This window comes from Candoia aspera, chromosome 9 (genome assembly GCF_035149785.1).
Source record: "Candoia aspera isolate rCanAsp1 chromosome 9, rCanAsp1.hap2, whole genome shotgun sequence".
NCBI lineage: Eukaryota > Metazoa > Chordata > Lepidosauria > Squamata > Boidae > Candoia > Candoia aspera.
The window spans coordinates 25,649,810-25,676,448 of NC_086161.1; the positions used below are offsets into that span (position 1 = coordinate 25,649,810).

At 43.5% G+C, this 26,639-nt stretch overlaps 1 protein-coding gene across 2 annotated transcripts in view; it reads right to left on the bottom strand.

The window, feature by feature from the left end:
* Window positions 1–1,433: 1,433 nt before the first annotated feature.
* The window catches only part of LOC134502570 (substance-P receptor-like), a 47,387-nt gene continuing 22,181 nt past the window's right edge, over window positions 1,434–26,639 (bottom strand). The window contains exons 3-6 of one of the 2 annotated variants that reach the window (XM_063310963.1): window positions 22,943–22,956; window positions 3,631–3,781; window positions 2,721–2,917; window positions 1,434–1,725 (exon numbers count right to left, since the gene is read on the bottom strand). In XM_063310963.1, the coding sequence (XP_063167033.1) occupies window positions 1,434–1,725; window positions 2,721–2,917; window positions 3,631–3,781; window positions 22,943–22,956 (654 nt within the window). Of the gene's footprint in view, window positions 1,726–2,716; window positions 2,918–3,630; window positions 3,782–22,942; window positions 22,957–26,639 lie in introns of those variants that run through there. The other variant, XM_063310964.1, reaches the window with a different exon arrangement.

Sequence of the window (26,639 nt, forward strand, 5' to 3'; positions counted from 1 at the left end):
AGGTAATAAAGCTAATATTGTGCTATTATCACTTCTGTAAGCATGGCTGATGCAGCACAGCACTTGGGCCATGATGAGAATTGGAGGTCCATGTGTCTCTCCTGTATCCTCAACATTTCTCCATAACTGGAAGAGATTGCTTGCTTGAGAATCCGATGGTTCCCTTGTGATGACTTTGGGGATATATGGCTCACGCTGAAACGTGCCTCCTATATTTCCATTCATAATTGATTCCATCCTGTTAAATTATTCCATCCCATTTTTATTACCACATAGCTTTTCTAAGATGCTATTTGGTTCAATCTTATTAGAGCCAGCATCTATTCATCTCTGTCACATGTGCTTGGTGCTGAAACAGGCTCTGCATTACAATCACACATTCATTTTGGTCCTTTGCCAGCTGCAGCTTAGCTCAAGCTGCATTTGCTGCAAAAAGGCACCATTCCTGATGTTTACAGGTGGACAGGCTGCGGCCCTCCCCTCCTATAGTCTCTCTGCATTGCTAGTCATATAATGAGCAAACTTCAAGGAAGATTCAAACATGTCCTGACCAATTGATATGATCATGTTGGGAGATTCTGGAAAATCCCAGGTGATGCTTTGGGTGGATGGCTGTAGGGCTGCTATGCATGGGTTAATCTTTTCCCATGAAAAAAGAAGAAAAAATCTCTTGCCAGTAGAAAAAATAGAGTCAAACCTTTCTTCCTATGGTTTTCTACATGTATTGGGTTCTAATGTTTGCACTGAGGGGACTAAGCTCTAAGAAAGTGTTGAACTTGGCCTTGAACTATATCTTGTGCTAGAGGTGGCATGCCAGGCAGGGGTGGGGATCCTCAGACAGAAGTAATTCACCTCACCAGAGGCAGTCAAGGGCCCTTCTCCAACCCCAGTGAAAAACGGTGATGAATGGATGGAAGAAAAGTGATCCTGGAAGTACCCCAGTTACTCAAGGAAAGTAACCCAAAGTCCATTTTGGAACAAAATAGTATCAAAACAAAATATATAAAAACAAATCTTCTGGTTTGCTAAGAAATGACTAATGAGGATTTTGATTTGAGTTTCAAGTTTCCCACAAAAATTTATGTTTGAAACTCCAACTTTGTAAACATTTCATTGTCACCCTCAGGAAAAAAACCCCCCACCAACATTTCAATGTCATCTGGTCCTTCCACAATGGCAGCTTGAAAGAGGGGAGATGACCAGATGACCCCTGCCTGAAGACCCGGGGCACACAGAGGAAGAAAAGCCAGATACAGTGGATGTGCAGATCTCTGTGTCCAGCCCAGGATCCATGAGCAGGAATCCTCTTTTGGACATAGAACAGCAACATCTGACAAAACCACATGGAACAAGAAGGAACGCTTCATGTGGGGCGTCATCAGAGAGATGGAGGTGGTGATGGTGTCGCCCATGTGGCTGAGGTGTGGGTTTGCTCAGGAAAGCGAATTGGAGTAGAAGCTCAGGCTCTCCGAGACGGTTTTAGCGTTGCTGTGGGAGGAGCCGTTGGAGGTCAGGTCGACGGAGAGGTGCCTGGATTTGCCGCTGTCCTCAAGGTCCTCCTCCGGGTTGCCAACGACGGAAGAGACTGTTGTCTCCATCCGGCTGGCCTTGTACATGCTGCTCTGGCTCTGGAGGTACCTGGCTGACTTCATTTCCAGCCCTTCGTATTCGCTGGCAGTGACGAACGGGCACCAGCGGAACGCGCGCTTGAAGCCAAGCCGGAACCTGGGAAGACAGAGCACAGCAGCTGCGTTAGAGCCTGCCTGGCACCTGCCAGAGGCACCCGGGGGCCGGTCGAGCCTCCGCGCAGCTCCCGGGACTGGCCGGGTTTCCGTCTGGCATGCGAAATGCTACGCTTCGCATTATCCTCAGAGCTGAAATATTGCAAGCATCTTCTGTATTAATATTTAACATCCATCCTGTGCTAAGAAAAGCCAAATTCCTTGTGCTGTTAAAAACAGAGCTCAATTTGCATAAATTACGTTAATTTGCATGATTTGTACTGTAATTTTATCTACTTTGCATTCTGGGCAAAGAAGGAGAAAATGCTCCCCCCACTGCAATGTCACCCCTCAGACTTCTAGAATTCTAATAGACACCCCTCTCCCTTGACCCGCCATCCACACTTTTAACTTACATGTTGTGGCAGCTGCCAGGGCGAGAGACTCGTGAAGGTGCATTCCCAAGAAAGAATCTGGATTCTGAGTCACAGTACTATTCACCTCACTACAGTACTATGGAGCTGCTTCATTCATGCAGCCCTGCCTGCCCGTTTCAGCTCATGCAGCTTTGTAAAGTGTTACTTCTTCTTCAGTGAATGAACAGCCAATCAACGTCTTTTACCCCGTTTCCCTAATCTCAGGCTAGCCTTTACTCAACAAAACAGCACTACCTGAGAAGTAGATAAGCACATGTGGTGCTGGGCAATCATGAACTTTAGTGGAATGTAAACAACGCAGCAGTGTCCTGGATTACACCTTCTGGAGAGAAACAATTCGCAAAAATTGCTCATGTTCAGAGGCCAAGCTTCAAAAGACTCTACTAGTAACCTGACTGACCACCATATTTAAAACCAGCCCATTCAAGTTGTGAAACTCTGGAGTTTGGCATTAATGAAATGACCATGTTTGGTCACAACTGACATGAGTAAATCTGATTTAGTTTTATTATTCAACTGAACCTGTCATAATAAAAAGAACATCCAAAGAAGAAGGTCTTACCTGTCATTGAGACAACAATAAATAATTGGGTTGTACATAGTGGAGCTCATGGCCAGCCACATGATAGCCAAATAGACCTGCTGGATGTACTTTTCTGAGTATACTTCAACTTTAAAAGGTTGTACGAGGAAGTAGACATGGTAAGGCAGCCAGCAAATGGCAAAGGTGCAAACCACAATTATCATCATCTTGACAACCTGCCAGACAAGGAGAGCCACCAGATTTAACCACTAGCAAGAAGTCAGAATGAAGAGGCATGAAGGCAGCTCCAACTGCCTAATGGTGCTGAAGCCCATGGGGTTCACAGAACAGTGTTGCTGTGCAAGGACAGAAATATCTGTAACTAACTGCTCTGGGCTTGACTCTTGCCTTCCCCTAATGGAAACATCAGGCCAGCTGTGAGTAGATGTCAAGGGTGACATCACATCCCCTGCCAGGGCCCTGGACTCCTGATCCAGACTACAACCTTTTGATTCTTCCTTTCACTCTTCAAAGAAGCCAAGAGCTTCTTCAGAACGTTAATGCTATCATGTTTATTTGATCCTTTGTGAGAACAAGCCAAGTTACAAGATGGGAGTTCAAATATGCTAACTTTTAATTTATGCAACGCAGTGACATAGAACAGGAATGGAGAACCTAAGACCTTTGAGATGTTGCTGAACTACAATTCCCAGTATCCATTATGCTATCTGGTGTTAGTGGGGTGGTATCTAGAGGGCCACTGCTTTTCCATTCTTGAAATAAACTGATCTCAGGTAACCCCAAGTAGTTGGCAAGACAGCTTAGCTACCTGTTTCTAGCTGTCTATTCAGTCAACATTTGAACCTTGACCTAAACTGAGGATGCATTATTTCAACTTGACAGGGCTTTTCCTTCTGTCTAGTTTCTCCTGATAGTCCAATCCCCTTACCTTGCGCTTGGCAGACACTTGTTCATGATAGCGGTCTGAAGAGTCCCCTGGTATTCCACTAGCCCATAAGGTAATGCCCACCATAATATAGGCATAGCCTATCACTATGAGTGGCAAGATGTAGACTAGTATAGTCATACAGAACTGATACCTGGAATAAATGGGACAAGTGTTAAGAATCTGACAATAAAAGAGGTGTTTTCCCCACAGCCTGAACATCCTGCCCACCTTATTCTTGGTTACAAATGCATCTGCAAGTTGGAACATCATGGTAATTTCACGACATATATGATGGTGTAACATGGCCTGCTTCTCTGAGGAAGAAAAACAGTCATACACCTGTACATAACTTGGGAAAAGCTTTCTAATACTTCTAATCCCACGCCAATTCTGATTATGTGCCATCAGGATGGTGTCAACTCTTAATAACCACACAGACAGATTTTCTCCACAATGACCTATAGGCTGTCTGATCACAGGATCATAGAATTAGTAAGGACCACATGGGCCATTCAATCACACCTCCTGCCCAGTGAAGGAGTCCAAATGAAAGCACCCCAGACAGATGTCTGTCCAGTCTCTGCTTGAACCCACCCAATGAAGGGAAGCCCACTGGTTCCACTAGCAAATGGCTCTGTTCATGCATGGATCCAAAATCTGCCTCCTTTTAACATCCATGCTCCTCATGCTGGAATGAGAGAGAACAGCCCTAGACCTTTCCATGAGTGATATCCTGTCAGGAATTTGTGGAGTGCCATCATACACCTCCCCGCTTGTCTGTTCTCAAGGGTGAAGATGGTCCAACCCTTGGATCCCTTGAGCACCCTCTTTGCACCTTTTCTCTAGATCTTTCTTAAAATGGGATACCCAGAAACGGACACAATATTTGAACTGGTTTATGACCAATAAAGACTAAACTGTAACTCTCCATTATTTGGAAATGATGCTTCCATGGATACATTTGCCATTTTCACAGCCATATCTTTCTGCTGGCTCATATTCAGCTTCTGATATACTTCCATTCCAAGATCCTATTACTAATTCACATATGTCCTTTTCCTAAGTGAAGAACTTTCCTTTGATGTGGGTTAAATGTCATTCTGTTGTTAGCTCACTTCTCTTACCCATCATGATTATTTTGAACTGTGTCTGCCCTTCTGGATAGTCCAATCAGCTCTGAATCATCTGCCGCCTGGGGTGGGAAGGGCGATAGCTGTTCCTGGGGGTGGCTGGTGGCGTAGAGTCCTCCCTACTGAATGTAATCTCTCCCACTTGGATTTTATATTTATATTTATTATTTTAGTATTTTGGTTGTTCACTTAGTAATTTTATATGTTGATGCTTTTAAAAGGATAATTTTATTGTAAAATGCCCAGAGTCCCCCTTTTGGCAGTGATAGAAATTTGAATAATAAATAAATAAATAAATAAATCTGATAAGCATTCCTTCTACCTCTTCAGCCAAATCATTAATAAAAGTGGGGAAGAGTATTAAGCTAGGATCAAATCCTGTGTCACCCCAATTGATAGCTTGCTCTAGTTTCATGAAGAACATTGATGAACATTCTTTGAATACCATTTTTAAGCTGACTATATATCTACTTAATAATTATGCCATCCAACCCACACTTAGCAAGCTAAGTAGCAAGCTAAGAATGTCACGGCCTATTTTATCAAATACTTTGCTAAAATCAAGTGATATTATCTCTACATATTTCCATGACAAACTAAGAAAGTAATATGAGAAAAAATTAAATCAGATTCAGAGAGCGGCCGCCGGATCAGCCTGGCGCCGTTGCGCAGCTCCGACAGACCACGGGCACAACCGTCACGCAGCGGTGGCAGACAAGGCTGATCAGGAGCACCGGGGAGGGGCCAGGCCGCATCGGTCCCCATCTGCCCACAAGGCCCGCTCGGACCCGCCCCGCTTCTGGCCACAGACTTTGCCTCTGAGGTGAGAGGCGCTGAAGCGTTACAGACTTTGCCCACCTGGCAGCTGCCTCTGGAGGTTGCCGGCTTGAGGGGGAAAGCACAACTGTAGCGCTAGCCCAGCTGCGGATGACCGAAGCCTCCCTCGTTCCCAGGCTGGGCATGAGGGGAAGCGAACCTCACGAGGACCGGGCACAAAAAGACGCTGCCAGAGAATCTCTGTGCCAGAGCTGGATGCGTGTGGGAAGACCTAGCCCGCCCCCCAGGAGCACAAGTCTCCTTTACCTCGTCCGAAGATCACCAGCACAGCACAGCACATCCAGCTGTTTCGGGAGATTGTAGCCTAGTTGCAGCAGACAAGGAGCACATGCCCCCATCAGTCCAAATCAGCCAGTAAGGACTGCTCTGATCCCTTCCGCTTCAGGTCACCTGACATTGCCTCTGATGTAATAGGCGCTAAACCGTAATACTTTACCCACCTTGCAGCTGCCACCGGATTTTGTCAGCTTAAGTAGGAGAAAACTACTTTTAATGCAAACGTTGCTATGGGCAATTTAAGCCTCTCTCATCTGCCGGCTGGGCATGAGATGAAGGAACATCATGGGGACCCAGCATCAAAAAGGATGTTGCAAAGAACCGTTTGTCCCATGGTTAGGGCTAAGTGGGAAAGGGCCCAGAAAGAGGTCTACCGTGTAAAGTTATGCATTGACCAGAAGAAGCAAAAATGTATTTTATTAACTGTTTTTAAACTGTTGTGAATTTGGGTTTTGGAGAATTTTATCTATATTTTACTGTTATTTATTGTGTTACAGTTTAATTGATTATACACTGCACATTTCTTCTTCACAGAATAGATACTAATACAAAAGCTGCAGTTTTAGAATATATTCTCAGTAGAGAATAAGAGCATTGCCTTAGTTTGTGCAAAAAAGCTGACAGTGTGAAAAAAAGAAACTGACCTTCCTAAAAGCTGCAAAGATCAGAAATACGAAAGCTTGTGTTTTTCTTTAGATTACTAATGGCATTTTGGTTAATAAAACATAGCATTTATCTACTTTCTTTTGGCTTCTGCTCTACAGTCTTTTAGTGATGCTTCTGAACATTTCTTGCCATCATAAATCAAAAGTAGAATCAGCTAATCTAAAAAAGAAAAGGGCCAATCAGTTTTGAACCAGGTTAGTGCATGGTTGGGAGGAAAGGCCAGAGCTGAAGACTGGAAAGTAGAAACCACCACCACCACCACCAAACAAATAAACAAAAAAACCCAGAAGGTGGCCTTGGCAAACTCCTTCCAGATGGTTGCCAAGGAAAGTACATGAATGTGTCCATGGAGTCACAAGGAACATGGTTCCATTTGAGCAATAATACACATGATGAACTAGTTGCTAATCTATTCATGCATTTCCTGTTTACATCCCAATTTTCTATAATAATAGCTTATCAAAAGAAACATCAATGCAAATTTAGAATTACCCAAATAATTCTAAAAACAGATCAAACCAAAAATAGGCAAAGAATTGTAATGCAAGTGCATATGAAAAATATTTTCAGGAAATAACATCAGACCAATCATCATGTCTGCTGTAATAAAATGATCTCATGGTTGCCTTCTAAAACCAAAAAGTTCATCTTACATCTCTCTCGGGAGTTTGTTCTATAATCGTGAACCATCACAGCCACACATCCCTTGGCAGAGACACAATACGGAAGGCCTAAAGTTACAAGCCAAGGTCTTTGGCCAGTTCATTCAGAAGGAGGGGATGCTCCATGCTTCCTCCTAACATTAGGCCACTCAAGGCTAAAAAATGCCCAAAGTGCAATTGTCTTTGTCACCACTGTGTAAATAATCACTGCAAATCAGGCTGTATGGTGCCTTTGTATGTTGTGTGATTGGATTAATTAATATATAATATGGAAGCTCTGCTTCCATATTATATATGCAGCAACTTATTTGGGGGAGGGGGGGAATCTTCAGAAGACCTTCTAGAAAGCCGAGGGCTGGGGTTTGCACACACCCCTTGGCCAGCTAGGGGATTCCTGGAGTTGCAGATGGGCATCCCCAGGAAGGTCAAAATGTCAAATGGTGGCTGCACCCATGAAATCCAATTCTTTTCCTTCATTTGGGGCTTTGATAGGAGATTGCAGGCTCCACCATGATGTTTTTGATCCTCCCCTCTGGGAATGCCCTTGCCTGCTGCCCGTTTGGTGTGCACCTCATCAGGGTTCTCCTCACCACCATCACAGCCTGTCCTCTCCCCGGCCTTCACTGTACCATGAGAATCCAAAAGCTGGAGGCACTGCACTCAGCCCCTCTTGGTCCATGCAAACCTCCCCCTGACCATTTCTTTGTCTTGGGCCAATGTGCATGATGCATAACAGATTTGTGTTCTGGTTTTTTTTTTAAATTTCTTTTTAAAATTGTAAAACCAGCAAAATGAAAACAAACCAACCATCCCCACCCTTTACTCTCAGTTTCTTGGGGAGGAGGAGAGAAGGCCCCAAACTGGCTGGCCCTAAAGTTGGTACCCCAGGCAACTATTTTCTCCCCTGAGACATTCATGCATTGAAATGTTTGTTTCTGAGCTGAAAAAGAAAATGGGAGGCTATTCAATACACCTCTCATGGCACATAATCAACCTTGCTATGATTGAGAGCTCGGAACATATTTCTCTGCACTCTAGGCACTTAAGAATTATATACACGCACATACACATAGACATACACATACACAGTGTGTGTGCGTGTGTGTGTGTGTGTGTATCGCCTTCGTACATTTTAAAATACTATTTTATTTGAATTACAGTTAAAAACTATTCCCAAAAGGTTCTTTTTTTCAGCTGTCAAGATTGTTGAGGCTGATATTGAAAAAATGTTGCTTGGGATAATGGGACAATGCAGTCCTCCAGATATTCCTGAACTGCAATTTCCATCAATTCTCAACCTCTGGCCATCCTGCTTGGATCTGCTGGAACCTGCAGCTCACCAAATCTGGACAGTCCCATGTTCCCCACTCCTGTGGTCATCCTGGATATGTTTGAGTTAATGTAGTTGCCTGGTTTGGCTTTGGGCTTTGTACTTCTTGTGCTTCGGGTCCAATAACTTTCTCAGAGACCATGCTTGCAACGTGCTCTGTATGTTCTTTTGCAAAGGCTGATGGCCATCAGTAGAAAACTTGCTCAAAGAGCAGAAAGAAAAGGGACTTTTAACAGGAACAGGAATCTTCTGTAACATTTTCATCCAACGCTGGCTGCCCAGTAGGGCACATGGCTGTTACAGCCACATGTCAACTTTTTGCCAACATATCAGCTACTTCCTGTATCTGAAAGCCTCCTGGCACCATGCAGGAGAAGCTGGGTCAGAAGAGGCTGCACCAGCAGCATTGCAAGGCAGTCACCCCAGGATGTTTTTCCCTTGTGCTCCCTTCCCCAGCCTTCAAAGGAGGGACTGGCTTAACACCCCTTACTATTTCCTTTGTTGAGAAGCAAAGCAATGGGTGGGAATTCCCAGTGGGATGAACTCTGCAATTACAAGTGCATGAATATTTATATCAAGCGCACAAGAGACTCCTAACTGCATTTCACTCTTAATTATAATCTTCCCCAGCTTCCCCAACCTGGCACCCTTTTGACATGTTCAATTTTTAAGCCCCAGAATTGTGAAGACCACGCTGGAAGTTCCAGATGGATTGCCCTGGTTCAACGGAATGTAAGCATTGCCCCAAAGGGTTGGCTCTTCTCCCAGGCCTTTAGTGTGCGTGAAGCCCCCTTGGGCTGGGTGGGTGGGTTTGTTCTTTCCATTCCAGTCTGGTCTCTATCATCTTGCTATCTTTTATTCCTTATTTTTGTTTATTTTTGTATTTTTTTAAAAAATGATTTTACTTATGAGCCACCAGAGTTGTTGGGGGTCAGGCAATAGAAATTTAATAAACAATCAAACAAATATTACATAATACATCCTTTTTGAGTTCTAGAGAAGTTGCTGAAAATTGCCTAAAGGCTATTTATCAAACACGGAATAAAGAGTCTAGCGATTTACTCTTGCTGTAGAAAGGCTGAAAGAACTTGCGATATTCAGTCTGGAGAAAAAACACGAGAGGTGACATCAGTGTTCAGGTTCATAAAGGGATGCTGTAGGGAAGGTGGCCACGAGCTGTTTCCATTGCTATAGACTTCAGGAACAGGAATAATCAGGATAAGTTGCAACTACCCAGATTTCACTTAAGTGGAAGGAAAAAGTTCTAGTAAGATCTGTACAACAGTGCAATGGACTACCTCTAGGGATTGTAGGATATCCATCTAAGAAGAGGCTGGGCAGCTACGTCTAATTAATTTTCCTATACTCGGCAGAAAGTTGGATTAGATGATCTTTGCAGCTTCTTCCAGGTTGACAAGTCTATGATTTTGTTGTTTGTTTTATTTGATTATGTACTTCTGTCATCAGTTCTCAGCGATGGAAAGGGAGACACCTTATGCTTTCTACCAGTCTCTTTCCTGGCTGAATCTTGGTCTCCTTGTTATGGAGCTGCAGTTCAGACTGAATGCTGGCAGCTGTTGCCTGGGGCTCAGTTCAGGTCACCTTCAGGCATATGCCCCCCTCCACCTCCCAAGTCCACTGCTCCGAAGACCAGAATAACTTCTCATCAAGCAGATTGGCCTTAGATAAACTTCTGGCATAGTTTGTTGCTGCAGAGTTCTAAAATGAACCTTGTATGATGTCAGTGTTTATTCTTGATGTGTTATCTCATATTTCAGCATTTGCCATATTGAAAGAGTTGAAGATCACAGTTCAGGAGTAAATAATGCCTCTCTTAGAAGATGTCCAGCCCTGATTTATGTCTCCCCCACAACAGCGGAATCACTTCTAGCCAAAAAGATACGGAGCCTAAGGTTCAGCCCATGTGCTGAAGGTTTGAAGACTTAATTCTGAGGCATCAGTAAGATCAATGCTTATCAGTAACATAAATGAGGTTTTATAGTCAATTTACTCGTTCTAGCATGTAGTCAACATTCAGCCTCTTGGAAGCCATCTTAGCCATCAGGGAAAATGCACACGTTAGAGTTTTTTTGGGAGAAAACAATGTACTGGGGCTTTTGCCTCTTGGCCGAAAAGAAGGCAAGTGAGGGCTCGACTTTAAAGGAGAATATGGGGCAGAATGGAAATTACTGCAGATGGAACGGAGAATACTGGAGGAATGCAGGTGTTCCTTGCCACAAACTCTGAAGGAAGGCCAGGAGCTGAGGCAGTTGTTACATCAAACAGAAATTGTTCACTCCACATTTAATCTGATCGCTGAATTTTGGGGGAGTGGTGGGTTGCATAACAAACTGAATCATAAATTAATCCAATGGCCTATTAATATGGCAAACCCCAGCCCTCGGCTTTCTAGAAGGTCTTCTGAAGATTCCCCCCCTCCCCCAAATAAGTTGCTGCATATATAATATGGAAGCAGAGCTCAAGATGAGGTTCTAAAAGCCTTCTCAGAAAATAAAATATGTGACTGGCTGCCACCAACTGTTTTGTTTGGAAATGTGGCCAGAAAAAAAAAGGCAATTGTAGTGGCATCGGGTGGGGGGGGGGGTGTCAAAAAAGTCAAGAGGGTGGTCACAACTGTGCAATTGAAGCCGCACTCCCCTTTTTGTGCGTGACGCACATGCTTCAATCGCAGTTATGACCAACCGCTTGAGTTTTTTGATCCCCTAGGGATAATGATTTGCATGTCAGAAAATTAGGGCTGGCCCCAGAAATGAGGGAACAGTTAAAAGTGCCTAGAGCCTTCACTGGGAGCTGCGTGGCATGTAATTTTAATATAGCCTCCTCCTCCTCCTCAAGCTCACCTTGTAGGAGTTTTCACCCCATTTCCTGGCAGTATCATAAGCCTTCCATCCCAGGAGAGGCCAGGATGAGGTTGAAAGACCAAGTGGCCTGTTCCAATCCCCATTCAAGGTTCCTCTATCCTGTTCATATCGCTCTCCCCATTCCAGGAAAAACCTCTTCCATGAAGGAAACCTCTATGTAGCTTCGGGAGCCAGCCAAGTTTTTATCATAGAAATGAGGAATTGTCACAAACAATAATTAGTGGAATTATTCTTCTAGCTCATTTTGTCAAGACTGAAAAGGAAATAGCTCAGTGCTTTAGTTGTAGCATTTTTAAAAAGTAAAGCTTGCAAAGGAACAAAGACAAAATACCAAAACATCAGTTAACTGCATGGTTTGATCAGCTTGGACATGTTATTTCTTTGCAGAAATGAACAGTGGAGGCAGAGGGAGAGACAGAAGCTCTAACAGGAGAAGTGCAAGACAGGGAAATACTTGCTCTGTGAGCTGAAAGCATCTCCCAACTAATAAATTAAGGAAAGATTAGACTTTATTTTGAAAAACTGAGGCATCAGCTTAAAAGACAGTGGTACAAAATAACAGAAAGCAGAGATGCTGGAAGGCAGCTCCTTTGGAACCAACACCAACGTTTTTTGTATGTGTGGATAGAAAGAGCGTTCTACTCAAAGGTGGGTAGCAGGGTGAAAGAACAGTCATTAGACAAAGACATTTGATCTCTCCTATCTTTGCAGACACCTTTATCAAAAGTCCTGACCTTTCAGGTCTATGGGCTATCATGTTTTGTTTCTTTTTACCTTTTGACTGGGTGAAAAATCTCTCTTCAGAAATAAAAAGGAACGATGAATACCAAATGCCATACATAACCGGAAAGACTGGTGAAAGAAGGCATCATAGCTTCCTTCACCACAGTTGTCCTCACCCACCCTTGCAACTTCTCCCAACTCAAGCTCTATAAAATTCTTCCTATTTATATAAATATGGCTTGGCCTTCCAGAGCTTGCAAGGATTCACCCTTGGCCTGTAGTTCATCGCAACAGCAATCTAAATCACTTGTTTGGACATCCACCTGAACACCAAAGCCTACCCCATCCCTTGGCTGAGGCCAAGATTCCCCCACCTGCAAGAGATGATCAGCCAAATTCACGGCAAATTCATCAAATTGTGCACCAAGTTAAGGAAGGATCATGAAATATTGCCCGACCAAATCTCCCGAGTGACAACTCTCTCCTATACATATTGCCCATTCCAAACCCTAAAGTTCAAGGCTTCCCAAATCTGCCCCACATATTTTATTAATTGTAATCTGAGTTCACCCAATACACTAAGTTAGGCTAAAATGGACTTTGTGGCTCAAGTACTTGACAACTGTTGAGGCATGTGGTGTAACCAAAGCCATCACAGAGAACTAGTGTGGGTCAGATGAAGCTGCTGGACCAGGAGCGGGGAGACCCAGGTTCAAGTCCACCCTTTCTGACAAAGTTGCCATGCACAGAGAACTAGTGTGGCTCAGATGAAGCTGCTGGACCAGGAGTGGGGAGACCCAGGTTCAAGTCCACCCTTTCTGACAAAGTTGCCATGCACAGCTGTATCATCCTGCAAGTTTTGAGTTACAGCTGATCTAAATCCTTGTTGCGCATTTCATGCACTGAAGTTCCCCAAAAGGAAAATGGACTGTACACATTTTGTCTGCACTGTATTTTTATATTATGCATATGTAATCCAGAGCAAATGTCTCTATTGACCACGATGGGCAGAGAAATCAGTTTCAATGATTTACATGCATTTCAGATGCAAATGGCCTTGCCTGAAAAAGCGAATGTTTGGCATTACAGAATTCCCACATGCATTTTTACAACATTGTTCTCTGGTACGTGCTTTTCCATTTCTGGTTCTCAAGTTGGTTAATTTATTGCTTTTGTCACTGCAAAAACACCCTCTCTTAACTGCAAGGGAAGTTTCTAGAGCTGAGCATCAGATAGAAAGAGAAAGGGCTGGTGGGGAACAGAGAAGACTTCAGAAGGAAGTCCCGAATGCTGGAAACAGGAGGAGGAAGCATTTTATTTTGTCCACTTTTATGAGGTTGAGAAATTCAGGAACTTGAGAAGCAAGTTCCCAGGGACTTCTGATGGTTGTTTTTTTTTTTGCAATGTTTATTAGAAAGAGCATGGGAGAAATAATTGATAAGCAAAACCACTGGCCAATTCTTCCGGCTCTGCTGCCCTCCCTCTTCAGCACATCATCAGTGGTGGGGAAAACGTCTGCCAGTTTCACTTACGGCAGGAATGGGGTTTGTCTGGCTGCAGGACCATCTCCTTTACAGCCTGAGAAACAAGGGAGGGTCCCTTCTGAGCCGTTTGCCCTGCCCACTATCCAGCTGCGGGCTATGCCCTCTCTTATCTGACCGTTCCCTAGGCAGGATCTGTTTGCCCCGTCTCCCAGTCTTCCCCACGTGCCATTACACCAACCAAACATGGGTTAAGAGCCTTTCTTAAGGATTACCTTGCGGCAACAAGGGTGGCAAAAGTCATTACTTTCCTGCCCTTACTGTGTCCGTTGGCCCCATCTAGGGCAATCCTACCCCTCCAGGTAACAAGGGGCCAGGGGAACACCTGCAGGGCCCCTGTGAGAATTTTTCTAGGCACCTGAGAGATGAAGTTCCTTGGATTTGCTCAGGGTTGGAATCTGTCTGTACAGAACCTGAGCCATGGTCTGGCCTAGTCATCTGAGAAGAGTTTGAACCCGTTGGCCCCAATGAAGTGACAAAGATTTTTGGTTACAGTATAATACTTGATCAATGGGAGAATATGTGGAGTAAGGGACTGAAATTTAAAATTAGTAATCATCTGAAAGGGAATTTTTATAAGATGATGTATCGTTGGAATTTAATACTAGATAAATTGCCAAAGATGTATAAGAGAGTGTCCAGAAATGCAATCAGCGTGAAGGTACTTTTTACCATCTTTGATGGACGTGGAAGAAAGCTAAGAAATCCTGGGATCAGATACGTACTTAAATTCAGAGAATTCTCAAAACAAATGCACAATAGAAACCAGAGGTTTTCCTTTTAGGTCTGATGGATAAACAGACTGAAAGAAAACATGGGCCTTTGTTCTTATATAGGATGACAGCAGCAAGGCTTTTATATGGACGGAGGTGGAAGGACTTACAAATACCTACAACGCAAGAATGGATGGTGGACGGTGAAGTTAATGGAATTGGCTGAGATGGTGAAACTGACTCCTTTGATTAAAGAAAAGATTCTGTCTAGCTGTCTTTCTGCTTGGAAACCACTTGTGGACTTTTTGCTTGAAACTGAAAAAAATGAAAATGAAATTTTGGGATTTGATGATTAGAATTGTTTACGATTATAGAAATACTGTGTACTATTGTTAATTTTAGAGTAAGAGGTTAATGTATCTTATATTTGTATTTTAATTTTGCTCTTTTTCTGATCTTTCTAATTCTTTTTTTTCCTGCTTCTTTGTACTTTATCTCTTGTTGAAACTTAATAAAGTTTTATGAACTATTTTAATCTTCTTCATTTATATAACTCTCTAACGCTCTTACAATTTCCCTGCTGCACTTCACGGCTCTATCCTTCTTGCTTTTAAAAGCCTCTTTTGTTCCTTCTTCTCTTCTACTCTTCTGCCCATACTCTACTTTTCTCCACATGTCCTCTTCCTCTGCATTTGCAGTTGTTCACTTGTTCACTCTACTTCTTTCCACAAAGGATTCCTGGCTTTTGTCACAACTCGATTGTTCCTCAGCCTACCTGACATCCCAACCAGTTGGCTGTAAAATTGGTAGAGGACACACTTTGCATCACTCCATTCATTCAAAACAAGGGACAAGCAATCCTGATGACTTGGGGTCCTGGGCAGCAATGCTTCAGGCTGCCATGATGGCACTTAGTAGTAATATACGGCAAGAAAAAAGCTAGGATAATTTAAGCAGCCTCCATGTTTTAGAGATATACTTAATCTCATCCTCCAGTCAAACCAGGAGCGCAATGAATGTATGCAACCACACAGCAGCTATGCCTGAATGTCATCTTCAGGTTATCCTTTTCTTGGCAGCTTAAAAGGCTGAGAGACAGCACTGTTTCATTTTTGGGTGACCCATCAAAAAATAAAATGCCAAATGAACTATCCCTTTTAAATATAATTGTTTACCTGAATTGTTTACACATTCAGCTCAAAGTCATGAAGGAATGAGAAACCAACAAGTATTCCATATGGATAAGTTATATACCAGGTCTATGTCTGTAAAGATCAAGTCTTCTCATTGAGTTGGGTCTTCTTACGATAATCAGTTTACTTGGGGTGCCAAGCTGGGAGGCTGCTTCTTAAGTACCTGAGTCACTATGGTGGATTGAGTCCTCTGCTCCCGCTCAATTGAGAACTGACCTTGATTTATAATCCACATATAGCTCGTAATTGCTGGAGGGCTCTGCAAGAACAGACTGGTGATTCTGATATTTGTAGATCTGTTTACTTGTCAACTTATGATTCAAAATCACCATGAAAAGCCTATGACATCTGTCTTCAGATACAGCAAGGCAGCACTGCACTCCTTGTGTTTATTGATTGGCACATGGAACAGTCTTGATGACTGGCAAATCAGGGAGAGGGCACATGTCTCAAACTTGAAGTTTCAGCAGTCCATCTCTGCCTTTGATCTCCCGCATCATTGCTCTGACAGGAAATTCTGGATGTTTTAGAGTCCTGGTGCACCACCTCACCTGCAAGATCAAGGTGCCAGGATGCATGGCCAGCAGGCTCTAAGGGCTCACCCGACTGTTCCTGGTTCACCAAAACAATAACGGGTTAAGGAAGGATCTGCAGATGATTCAGCAGGAGAACAACAAAACATGTGCCTTGGGATGGGGCACTAGGGAGGAGGAGGGCATTCCAGAGAGGGAGAAACTTCCTTGCCGTGCATTCAGGGCATGTGGGACCCCGGCTCCCCATTCGTAGCTTCCAGAGCCCCCCAAGATCACAGAATCAAATGGTGGCGGGAAAATTACAAGTCTATAGGAGTATGGAACAAAAACACCAAATAAAATGGAAATAGCCCTCCCCCTGCCCCTGGACTTTATGAGGTGGAACACCACTATTCTCACCCTTAATTCTCCCAACCTTCCAGAATCACAAAAAATGGGCAAAAAAAAAAAAAAAAAATCTGGTTGCTTGCAGCGATGTAACTAACCACTTCCACAGGTTTCCTCCTGCCTGTCAGCCATTTAGGAGGCTGAGTTATATCCTCCAAATGGGGAAATTTTGCCTACCCATTAGATTACTGATGGAAAAATACATTTACTTTTATGTATCTTATATTTATTTTCTTCAGCAAAGGATTGTTACCTTGTCATGGTGCTGGAGCTTGAGCACCTCAATGATGTCATGAGCTAAACCGTGAAGGGCCACCCAAGATGGGAAGGTCGTGACAGAGAGGTCAGACTAAATGCAATCCCTGGGGAAGGTAATGGCAACCCACCCCAGTATTCTTGCCGTGAAAACTAAATGGATCAGTACAACCAGAGATATGTCGGTATACCATCGGAAGATGAGAGCCCCAGGTCGGAAGATGGTCAAAATGCTACTGGGGAGGAACAGAGGATGCGTTCAACTAGCCCCAGACGTGATGAAGCAGCTAGCTTAAAGCCAAAAGGACGGCTAGAGGCCGACGGTGCTGGTGGTGAACGGCGAATCCGATGTTCTAAGGATCAACACACCATTGGAACCTGGAATGTAAGATCTATGAGCCAGGGCAAATTGGATGTGGTTATTGGTGAGATGTCAAGATTAAAGATAGACATTTTGGGCGTCAGTGAACTGAAATGGACTGGAATGGGCCACTTCACATCAAATGACCACCAGATCTACTACTGACCGTATCTACTATGCCAGACCTGGAGCTGACCATTGTTCAGATCACAAACTTCTTATTGCACAATTTAGGATCAGACTAAAGAGATTAGGGAAGACCCACAGATCAGCTAGATATGAGCTCACTAATATTCCTAAGGAATATGCAGTGAAGGTGAAGAATAGATTTAAGGGACTGGACTTAGTAGACAGGGTCCCAGAAGAACTCTGGACAGAAGTTCACAACATTGTTCAGGAGGTGGCAACAAAATACATCCCAAAGAAAGAGAAAACCAAGAAGGCAAAATGGCTGTCTGCTGAGACACTAGAAGTAGCCCAAGAAAGAAGGAAAGCAAAAGGCAACAGTGATAGGGGGAGATATGCCCAATTAAATGCAACATTCCAGAGGTTAGCCAGAAGAGATAAGGAATTATTTTTAAACAAGCAATGCACAGAAGTGGAAGAAGACAATAGAATAGGAAGGACAAGAGACCTCTTCCAGAAAATTAGAAACATTGGAGGTAAATTCCAGGCAAAAATGGGCATGATCAAAAACAAAGATGGCAAGGACCTAACAGAAGAAGAAGAGATCAAGAAAAGGTGGCAAGAATATATGGAAGACCTGTATAGGAAGGATAACAATATCAGGGATAGCTTTGACGGTGTGGTCAGTGAGCTAGAGCCAGACATCCTGAAGAGTGAGGTTGAATGGGCCTTAAGAAGCATTGCTAATAACAAGGCAGTAGGAGATGACGGCATCCCAGCTGAACTGTTCAAAATCTTGCAAGATGATGCTGTCAAGGTAATGCATGCTATATGCCAGCAAATTTGGAAAACACAAGTATGGCCATCAGACTGGAAAAAATCAACTTATATCCCCATACCAAAAAAGGGGAACACTAAAGAATGTTCAAACTATCGAACAGTGGCACTCATTTCACATGCCAGTAAGGTAATGCTCAAGATTCTGCAAGGTAGACTTCAGCAATTCATGGAGCGAGAATTGCCAGATGTACAAGCTGGGTTTAGAAAAGGCAGAGGAACTAGGGACCAAATTGCCAATATCTGCTGGATAATGGAAAAAGCCAGGGAGTTTCAGAAAAACATCTATTTCTGGTTTACTGACTATCCTAAAGCCTTTGACTGTGTGGACCATAACAAATTGTGGCAAGTTCTTAGTGGTATGGGGATACCAAGTCATCTTGTCTGCCTCCTGAAGAATCTGTATAATGACCAAGTAGCAACAGTAAGAACAGACCGCAGAACAACGGACTGGTTTAAGATTGAGAAAGGAGTACGGCAGGGCTGTATACTCTCACCCTACCTATTTAACTTGTACGCAGAACACATCATATGACGTGCTGGGCTTGAGGAATCCAAGGCGGGAGTTAAAATCGCTGGAAGAAACATTAACAATCTCAGCTATGCAGAAGATACCACTTTGATGGCTGAAAGCGAAGAGGAACTGAGGAGCCTTATGATGAAGGTGAAAGAAGAAAGTGCAAAAGCTGGCTTGCAGCTAAACCTCAAAAAAACCAAGATTATGGCAACCAGCTTGATTGATAACTGGCAAATAGAGGGAGAAAATGTAGAAGCAGTGAAAGACTTTGTATTTCTAGGTGCGAAGATTACTGCAGATGCTGACAGCAGTCAGGAAATCAGAAGACGCTTAATCTTTGGGAGAAGAGCAATGACAAATCTCGATAAAATAGTTAAGAGCAGAGACATCACGTTGACAACAAAGGTCCGCATAGTTAAAGCAATGGTGTTCCCCATAGTAACATATGGCTGTGAGAGCTGGACCATAAGGAAGGCTGAGAGAAGGAAGATCGATGCTTTTGAACTGTGGTGTTGGAGGAAAATTCTGAGAGTGCCTTGAACTGCAAGAAGATCAAACCAGTCCATCCTCCAGGAAATTAAGCCAGACTGCTCACTTGAGGGAACGATATTAAAGGCAAAACTGAAATACTTTGGTCACATAATGAGAAGACAGGACACCCTGGAGAAGATGCTGATGCTAGGGAGAGTGGAAGGCAAAAGGAAGAGGGGCCGACCAAGGGCAAGATGGATGGATGATATTCTGGAGGTGACGGACTCGTCCCTGGGGGAGCTGGGGGTGTTGACGACCGACAGGAAGCTCTGGCATGGGCTAGTCCATGAAGTCACGAAGAGTCAGAAGCGACTAAACGAATCAACAACAATATTTATTTTACAGTACTTTTGCCTACAATATCTCAGTTGAACTAAGCCCCATTGAATGGATTGATCTGCAAGTAAATATACTTAGGACTGCAACCTTATAATTTCCATTATTTAAATTATATTTTGTGATACAAAATATCTACTTCCTTTAACTATTCCCATTAATGCAGGGAGCAACCTTTCAGAGAGGGGAAAGCTTTTCTGCTGCTTTTCTGCTGCCTTTCAGTTACTTTTTAAAATGTCATTGATTTGTTAATGCATCTGGTCTTATTGCTACTGAGAAGAGGCAATACTTTTATGAACAATTTACTGACCACAGTGGAGTGCAATCTGATTACATGATTAAAATAATATTGAATGTTTGCAAACATCCTTCCTCTGAGAAACTAACAAAACTGCACAGGCTTTTGACAGGGCCACTATGCCAGAATTTGTTCCACTCTGAAGACTGCCCAACTCTCCAGACCAGGAATTGACAATAAATTCTTATCCTGCAATGTCACATACAAACTTGGCTGAAGTCTTTCTTGGACACATGACATGGGGTGACAGATAAGAATCTTTATTGCAAACCAGAATGAAGCCACACAGAACATTTGATAGCCCTCTGGCAACATATGATTGCCGTTCCCCTTTTACACTCATGGCAGTTTAAATCTGTTGCTTCATCTTCCTGTTCCTGCCCAGCTCCCTATGACTCAATGGATTCTTCACTATTTTGCTTTGCGCCACTTTTTTGCTTTGCACCAAGGTCTTGAAACTAAGAGGTTGTTAAGTGGTAAGTCCATTATCCTGGGAAGACGAAATATTGGCAGACAATGAAAGAAATCCCAAACTGCTAAAGTTTTATAGCCTCAGAAAAAAGAGAGCCTTGAATTATAGGATAGGTAAGGAGATGTTATTACTTATTTGCTCTAAATGAAGAATTATGCCCAGAATAAAGAAAGGTAGGTTTTATTTCAGGGCCACTGAAAAATCTTGAACCTGAAACAGATATGTGCTGTCTTCAAAAAAGAGTCAAGTGGATCCAAGAATGTCAATATCAAGCAAAATTCAAGAGCGGATTATTCAGCAGTTGGTCTGTGAGCTGGCTATAACCCAGGCAAATCCCCTTAGTAATGGTAGCATGATCAGACTAACTGGACCAATTCCCAAGTTTGGGAACAGAGTTCCTGGAAGTACCTAATATCTCAGGAGCCTTGTTGTAGGAGAGTACTGGAGAGGCTTCATTAAATTCATAGTCCCTTCCCCATTGCCCAGCTAGGTCACAGGAAGTGTGACTTGGGAAGTGCAGCAGACATTTAGGAGCACAGCCACAAGGATGAAAAAATGACGACATGCACACATACTTGCTTCCTAATATTGTATGGGGTTTGTGTTGTGACCTCCCCCCCCACCCCCAAATAGGTGATGATGTTTAGGAGGTCTATTTGGTGCTGCCAAGCTGTGGCAGGGATCTGCTGTTTCAGGATCTCCTTCTGTCTTGGAGGACCAGGAAGGCAAAATGGGTTGACTGAATGGGTTTAGGTATTCCCATGACACAAATGACTAGGTGGAGTTTCAAACTAACCTGGGCGTGATCTGCCGGGGCCAACCTGAATCCTGTGCTCATCTGGGTCAAGTGACTCTTTTGTGGTGCTCCTACAATGCACTAACCTCCCATTGATCCAGTTAAGCCTATCATGAAAACAGGGTCACCGAAACATTAATCTGACCAATAGCAAGAATGCCACAGGGAGTCTATTTTGAATTTAGAAAAGCATTTGGCTGGTTTCTCACTCTACCTGATTGAAAAGATAGTAGAACATGGACAGGCTATTCTATTTTTATTAGCAAGACCAATCACTGATTAAGCATCTGTATGGCAGGGGTGACACAACACACAACCCTCGATCTGTATTATCATTACACAACTGCCATGCCATGTAACATGCTAGAAGAAGCAAGACAAGGTCCAGGTGGGGGCAGGGGGTGGGGTGGGGTGGGGTGGGGGAGCTGGAGATTGCTCAAACCATTTCAGACCGAAGGAGCTCAGCAGACAACTTCTCTCTTGGTCTGTACTGGTTCAAGCCCAATTTGATATTATAGCGAGAATTTCATAATATTTAAAATGTTACAATGAGAGTACTGTATTTCTGAAATGAGTGTGTTGTTTATTTAGATTGCCCTAATCACTTCTAAGTGGAACTCAACCAGTACAGACCACGACAGAAATAAGATATTCTGGTGTCTTGTTGTTTTTGAATTACAAGCTGCTCTGGGCACAATCAGGTAGTAGAGTGTAAACTGGAAGTTCTGTGTTCTTTAACAGAGCCTGAAGCATCCAACCCATTTTAGCCTTGCCTCGTCAGGTGCTGTGCTGGTCATTCTTTTTTACAGATGCTTATCCAAATTGCTAATGGCATGAAGCTGTGAAAGCCACCCAGCCAGAGGTGTGCTGATAAATGCTAAGAATCGGCTCTGCCAACTCCACTGCCACCGCCGTGCCATGTCACTAGCCCCTGAACAGCTGATTAGAGCTCTAGGCATTGTGGCTCAGCTCTGCACTCAACCAGCTTGCAAAATTCCAGAAAGTTTAATGATCAGCTCTCATGAGCTGGTGTGAGCGAGCTCCAGCACGCCACTGCCCACACAGCCCACACACAGCTCAGAATCAAGATACAGCAACCAGCCACAATGAACAAAATCCAGATTGAAAGAGGAAATGTCAAGGCACCCTTTGGGGGACACCAAAATCAAAGCTCCCAATGCAACATGCTGATCCAGTAGTGTACAGTGCGACAGAGAGAAAGATAATGTGATCTTGGGCAGTGCTAACAGAGGTGCAATGGCCAGGCCACTGGACGTCATGGTTCCACTTCATTCCATGTCAGGCTGGCTGGAGTTGATGCAAAATATGCAGGATCAGAAAGGCCACTGCTAGGCTGGAGCCAGCAAGGAACAGAGCCACCAAGGTAGTGATGCGCTACAAGCAGAACAGTCGAAGTCAATGGGTAAGGCAGCTGTGGGGCTGGAGTTGGGGTCACGCGAGGGAGGATTGTGAGGGACTGTGGGGAGGCTGGGAAGAACAGGAAGATGTAGCAGTGGGTGAGTTCTTGACAGCCTATCTTGTTAATGGCAGCTCAGTCCAGGTGGGGAGAAGTCTGGGAAGAAGCGTTTCAAAGTATTCAAAGAGGCTCCTGCTTAACGAGTTCAGTATGAACGAGGAAGAGAAATTCCAAGGTTCTGTTTTTATGCTAGGTTCCCTTGACATTAAGTCCAGTCGTGTCCGACTCTAGGGGGCGGTGCTCATCTTTGTTTCAAAGCCGAAGAGCCGGCGTTTGTCCGTAGACACTTCCGTGGTCATGTGGCCGGCATGACTAAACGGAACGCCATTACCTGCCCGCCAAAGCGGTGCCTATTAATCTACTCACATTTGCATGTTTTTGAACTGCTAGGTTGGCAGGAGCTGGGACTAGCAACGGGAGCAAACCCCATCACGCAGATTCGAACTGCTGACCTTCCGATGGGCAAGCTCAGCAGCTCAGCGGTTTAACCCGCAGTGCCACTGCGTCCCTCTATTTACGCTAGACCTTGCTGAAATCTGTGCTGCCCTTGTGTCTTTGGTTTTGCCTAGCCATGTGGGGCTTGACAAGGACAGATGTGATAGCAGCAATCAGGTATCGATTTTTTGTCGATCCAGACCAGGCCCAATGGGTGGAAATGTCAAGGGAGTAGATTTCAGTTGAGCATTAGGATAAATTTTAAAGCCTGGAATTATTCAGCAGTCGTGCAGAGAGCCTTGGGGGGTGGGGGGGAGGCTCACCTTTCTTGGAAACATTTGAACAGATGCTGAGCAGCCGAACTTCTCAGGAGAGGCCGATGGTAGAACGTGCCCTACAATCCTGTGCTGAGCAGGCAGTGAAACCTGATGATGCCCAAGGTACCCTTTCAACTCAGTGGTGCTGAAAATACCCCTATCAGAGATGCTTGCAGGGATGGCAAGCTCCTCAAATTTTTTAAAAAATCCTACATATCCAGAGATAGCTGGACAGACATGCTGGGGAGTTTTTACAATGGCTGTGCTGAGCTGATGCAAGGAAGGATAGCCACTGACCAGGATTGTTTTAAAATAATTATTTATGGTTTTATATGCTGGTATATTGGTTTTAACTTGTTTTTATTGGATTGTTGTTTTTTTATCTGTTGTGAGCTGCCCAGAGTCGTTCAGATGAGATGGGCGGCCATACAAATTGAATAAATACATACATACATACTGTCCATACATACCTACTGATATAGGCCACGGATCGAGAGAGAGAGAGAGAGAGAGAGAGGGAGACACTAATTATTACATCACATTTAAGGCATCAGAGCCAAATGCACAGCATAATGTGGGGCTCTTATCGTATCTGTGTGTTTCAAAATAAACTTACTCCACCCCTGAAGCCAGAACTAACTTGCTTGCCTTCACCTGCTCTGCTGTGAACAATACAGATGGGCTCTGGTCACCAATTCCAACAGGGCTCTGCTGAACTGGAACTGCCATACCTGTCTTGAACCTGGGGGGAAACCTGGGGGCCAGCCTTGCGAGCTCCGATGCCACGGGAAGTCTGCTCTGACTGACCCTTCGGGGGGCGGCAGTGCTTTGCATCGCGGGTGCCTCTCTCCCCGGTTTCTGAGATCTGGGAAAGGGACTGCAATTATCCTGATGTTCTCTCAGCATTCCCAGAGGTTCAAAAGCAATTCAAAGTTACACTGAGAAAAACGCCACCATGGTGGTCATCTGCTTGCAAAGCAGTTTGCTAATACATTAAACATGTTCAGTAAAAATGTCAAATGTAGGTTATCAATCAAACGCTAACACCACTAATGTTCTCGGTTGCAACATTTTCTCTCATACCTCAGTAAAATTAGGTAAAGCTGAGCATAATATTGCTTTTATGATTTAAGGGGAAAAATATTTATCAGAGAATAAAACTTTTTATTCAAACAAGGGAGACATTCACTTTGACATTCAAACTTAAAAATACAAACTTTCTCAATTAAAAGATTATGTTTCCTTTTTCTAGAGAAAACATCTGAAACAAATTTCGTGGCTTGTAATCTCCTAGTGCAACTTACCTATTCATTTCTACTTACTTATACTTTCATGATTTATTTGCAATATCTTTATACTACCATTCAATCACCTTTTAAAAAAATACATAAGTAAATGATTAAGATATAAACATAAGGAGCCTAAAAGATTAAAAAGGCAACAGGAATTCAAAATAAATGTATGTATAATTGGCCAATCCAATCAGTTTTCTTATTTTGAATTGGTAAACAATGACATATAAATGGCAAGTATGCATTCCAATTTGCAGAAAAATGTTGCATTTAACTTTGTACCATGGAGAGTTTGTGCCAGCTTCTGTTCTCTTAGGCATCCACTGAAACAGTCTGAACCAGGTGACTAAACTTCTGCCGGAATCAGAATTTAATGGCTCAAGACTGTCTGCCTCGTCTTTGTAAAGCCAACTGCTCCTGGAGAAGGAAGGCGTATCCTAGCAAAGACATAATCCTAGCTGTGTAATGGCATGTGGGAATGACCTTGGGAGACTGGAGGGGGGAAGAGATGCTGCCTAGGAACGGTCAGATAAGTGAGGGGGAAGCCTGCAGCTGGATAAGGGGAAGAGAAAGAAACTCAGAAAGGATCACATCTGCCCTAGTTTATCAGGCTGTAAAAAGAAACGGCAGGAGAAATGTACTTTCAGACTTGCAAGATTCTGTCAATGTAGCCTTACAATAAAGTAGAATTAGCTCATCTGGTCATGTTTCTGGACTGGTCTGCCTGGCAGGCCTGACAGTTCTGTTGAGGCTTTGGGGAGCTTCAGCCAAGTTCATGCTTGCCTTGAGACACAGGTGTCTTTCTTCTTAGGAATCATGGATTATCTTGAAAAAAAAGTGGGAGTACTGTTTTCTCCACAGAGGTCATTCCCAATCCTCTCTTTCTGTATGCGAAAGTCTCCTTTGTGCTATTCAGGAAGTGCCATAGAAGCACCAGGCAATTTAGTGTGGATAATCAATATTGTAAAACTGGGAGACAATAAAAAAAACCAAAGGTCCTTCATTACAGAGGTCCACATATCCTGAAGATAAGCTAGGTAGACCTCAAATGGCAGGTACAGATGAACACCCTGGTCAAAGGCATTGCTTGGAGTCTGGTGCTCATGATGCTGCTATGCCAGCTGAGGAGGCGGTCCTGGCATCTAGTGAGTGCTTCTGTGTGCAGTGCAGTATGCATGCCCTCTCTGAAAGGCTGGCTATTCCGAATGAGCAATAAACAGAGCGACAAATGGTTCTGAAAGGGGACAAAATAGGGTCACTGAAGTTCCCATTCACATGCCGCTGTACACAGGTTTTGAATCCTGTCCAAGGGTCAGCAATCTCTGGACAAGCTTTCCTCATCTAATGGAAGGTCCTTGAGCTCAGCAGAATGGAGCCAAGTGTGGCAATGAAGGCTAATAGAGAATGCCACAATCTGGGCTGCAGATACATTATTAGTTCTTGTCTAGCAAAATAGTATAGTTCTGCCTGAATCAACTACAACCGACTTGGCCAAGAGGTGATCTCTCTTCATACCACATAGTTTCTAATTCCTTGACCATCCTTAATTACTTGTCTTCAGACCTATTTCAGTCACTCTTAGTGTGGCGTTCAGAACGCACACAATACTTCGGGTGTGGTTTGACCAAAACAGAAGAGAGTAGAAGAACTATTCCATTTAGGAATTTGTAATCCCTAAAGCTGGGAAGCTTTACTTCTGTGGAGGAACCCTAAAGCTGCCTTTGCCTTTTTTTCAAGCACACCACCCTGCCGACTCTTACTCAGTTTGCCATTAACTATTATTTCAAGACTGTTTTCGTGAGTACTGTTACCAAGAAGATACCCTCCCTCTTATATTTGTGCATCTGATTTTTGTTTCCTCAGTGAAGACATTTGCTTTGTCTCTATTAAATTTCATTCTGTTGCTTTCTCTAATTTATTAGATTATTTCTGTCTTCCAGAGTGTTAACTATTCCATCCAATTTTAGGTTACCTATTAATCTGATACGTATTTCCTCTATCTACAAGTCATAAATAAAAAATATTGAAAAGTAGAGGGCCCAGGGCTGAACCTTGTGGCTGGCTGACAGTTCTCCCCAGTTTGATG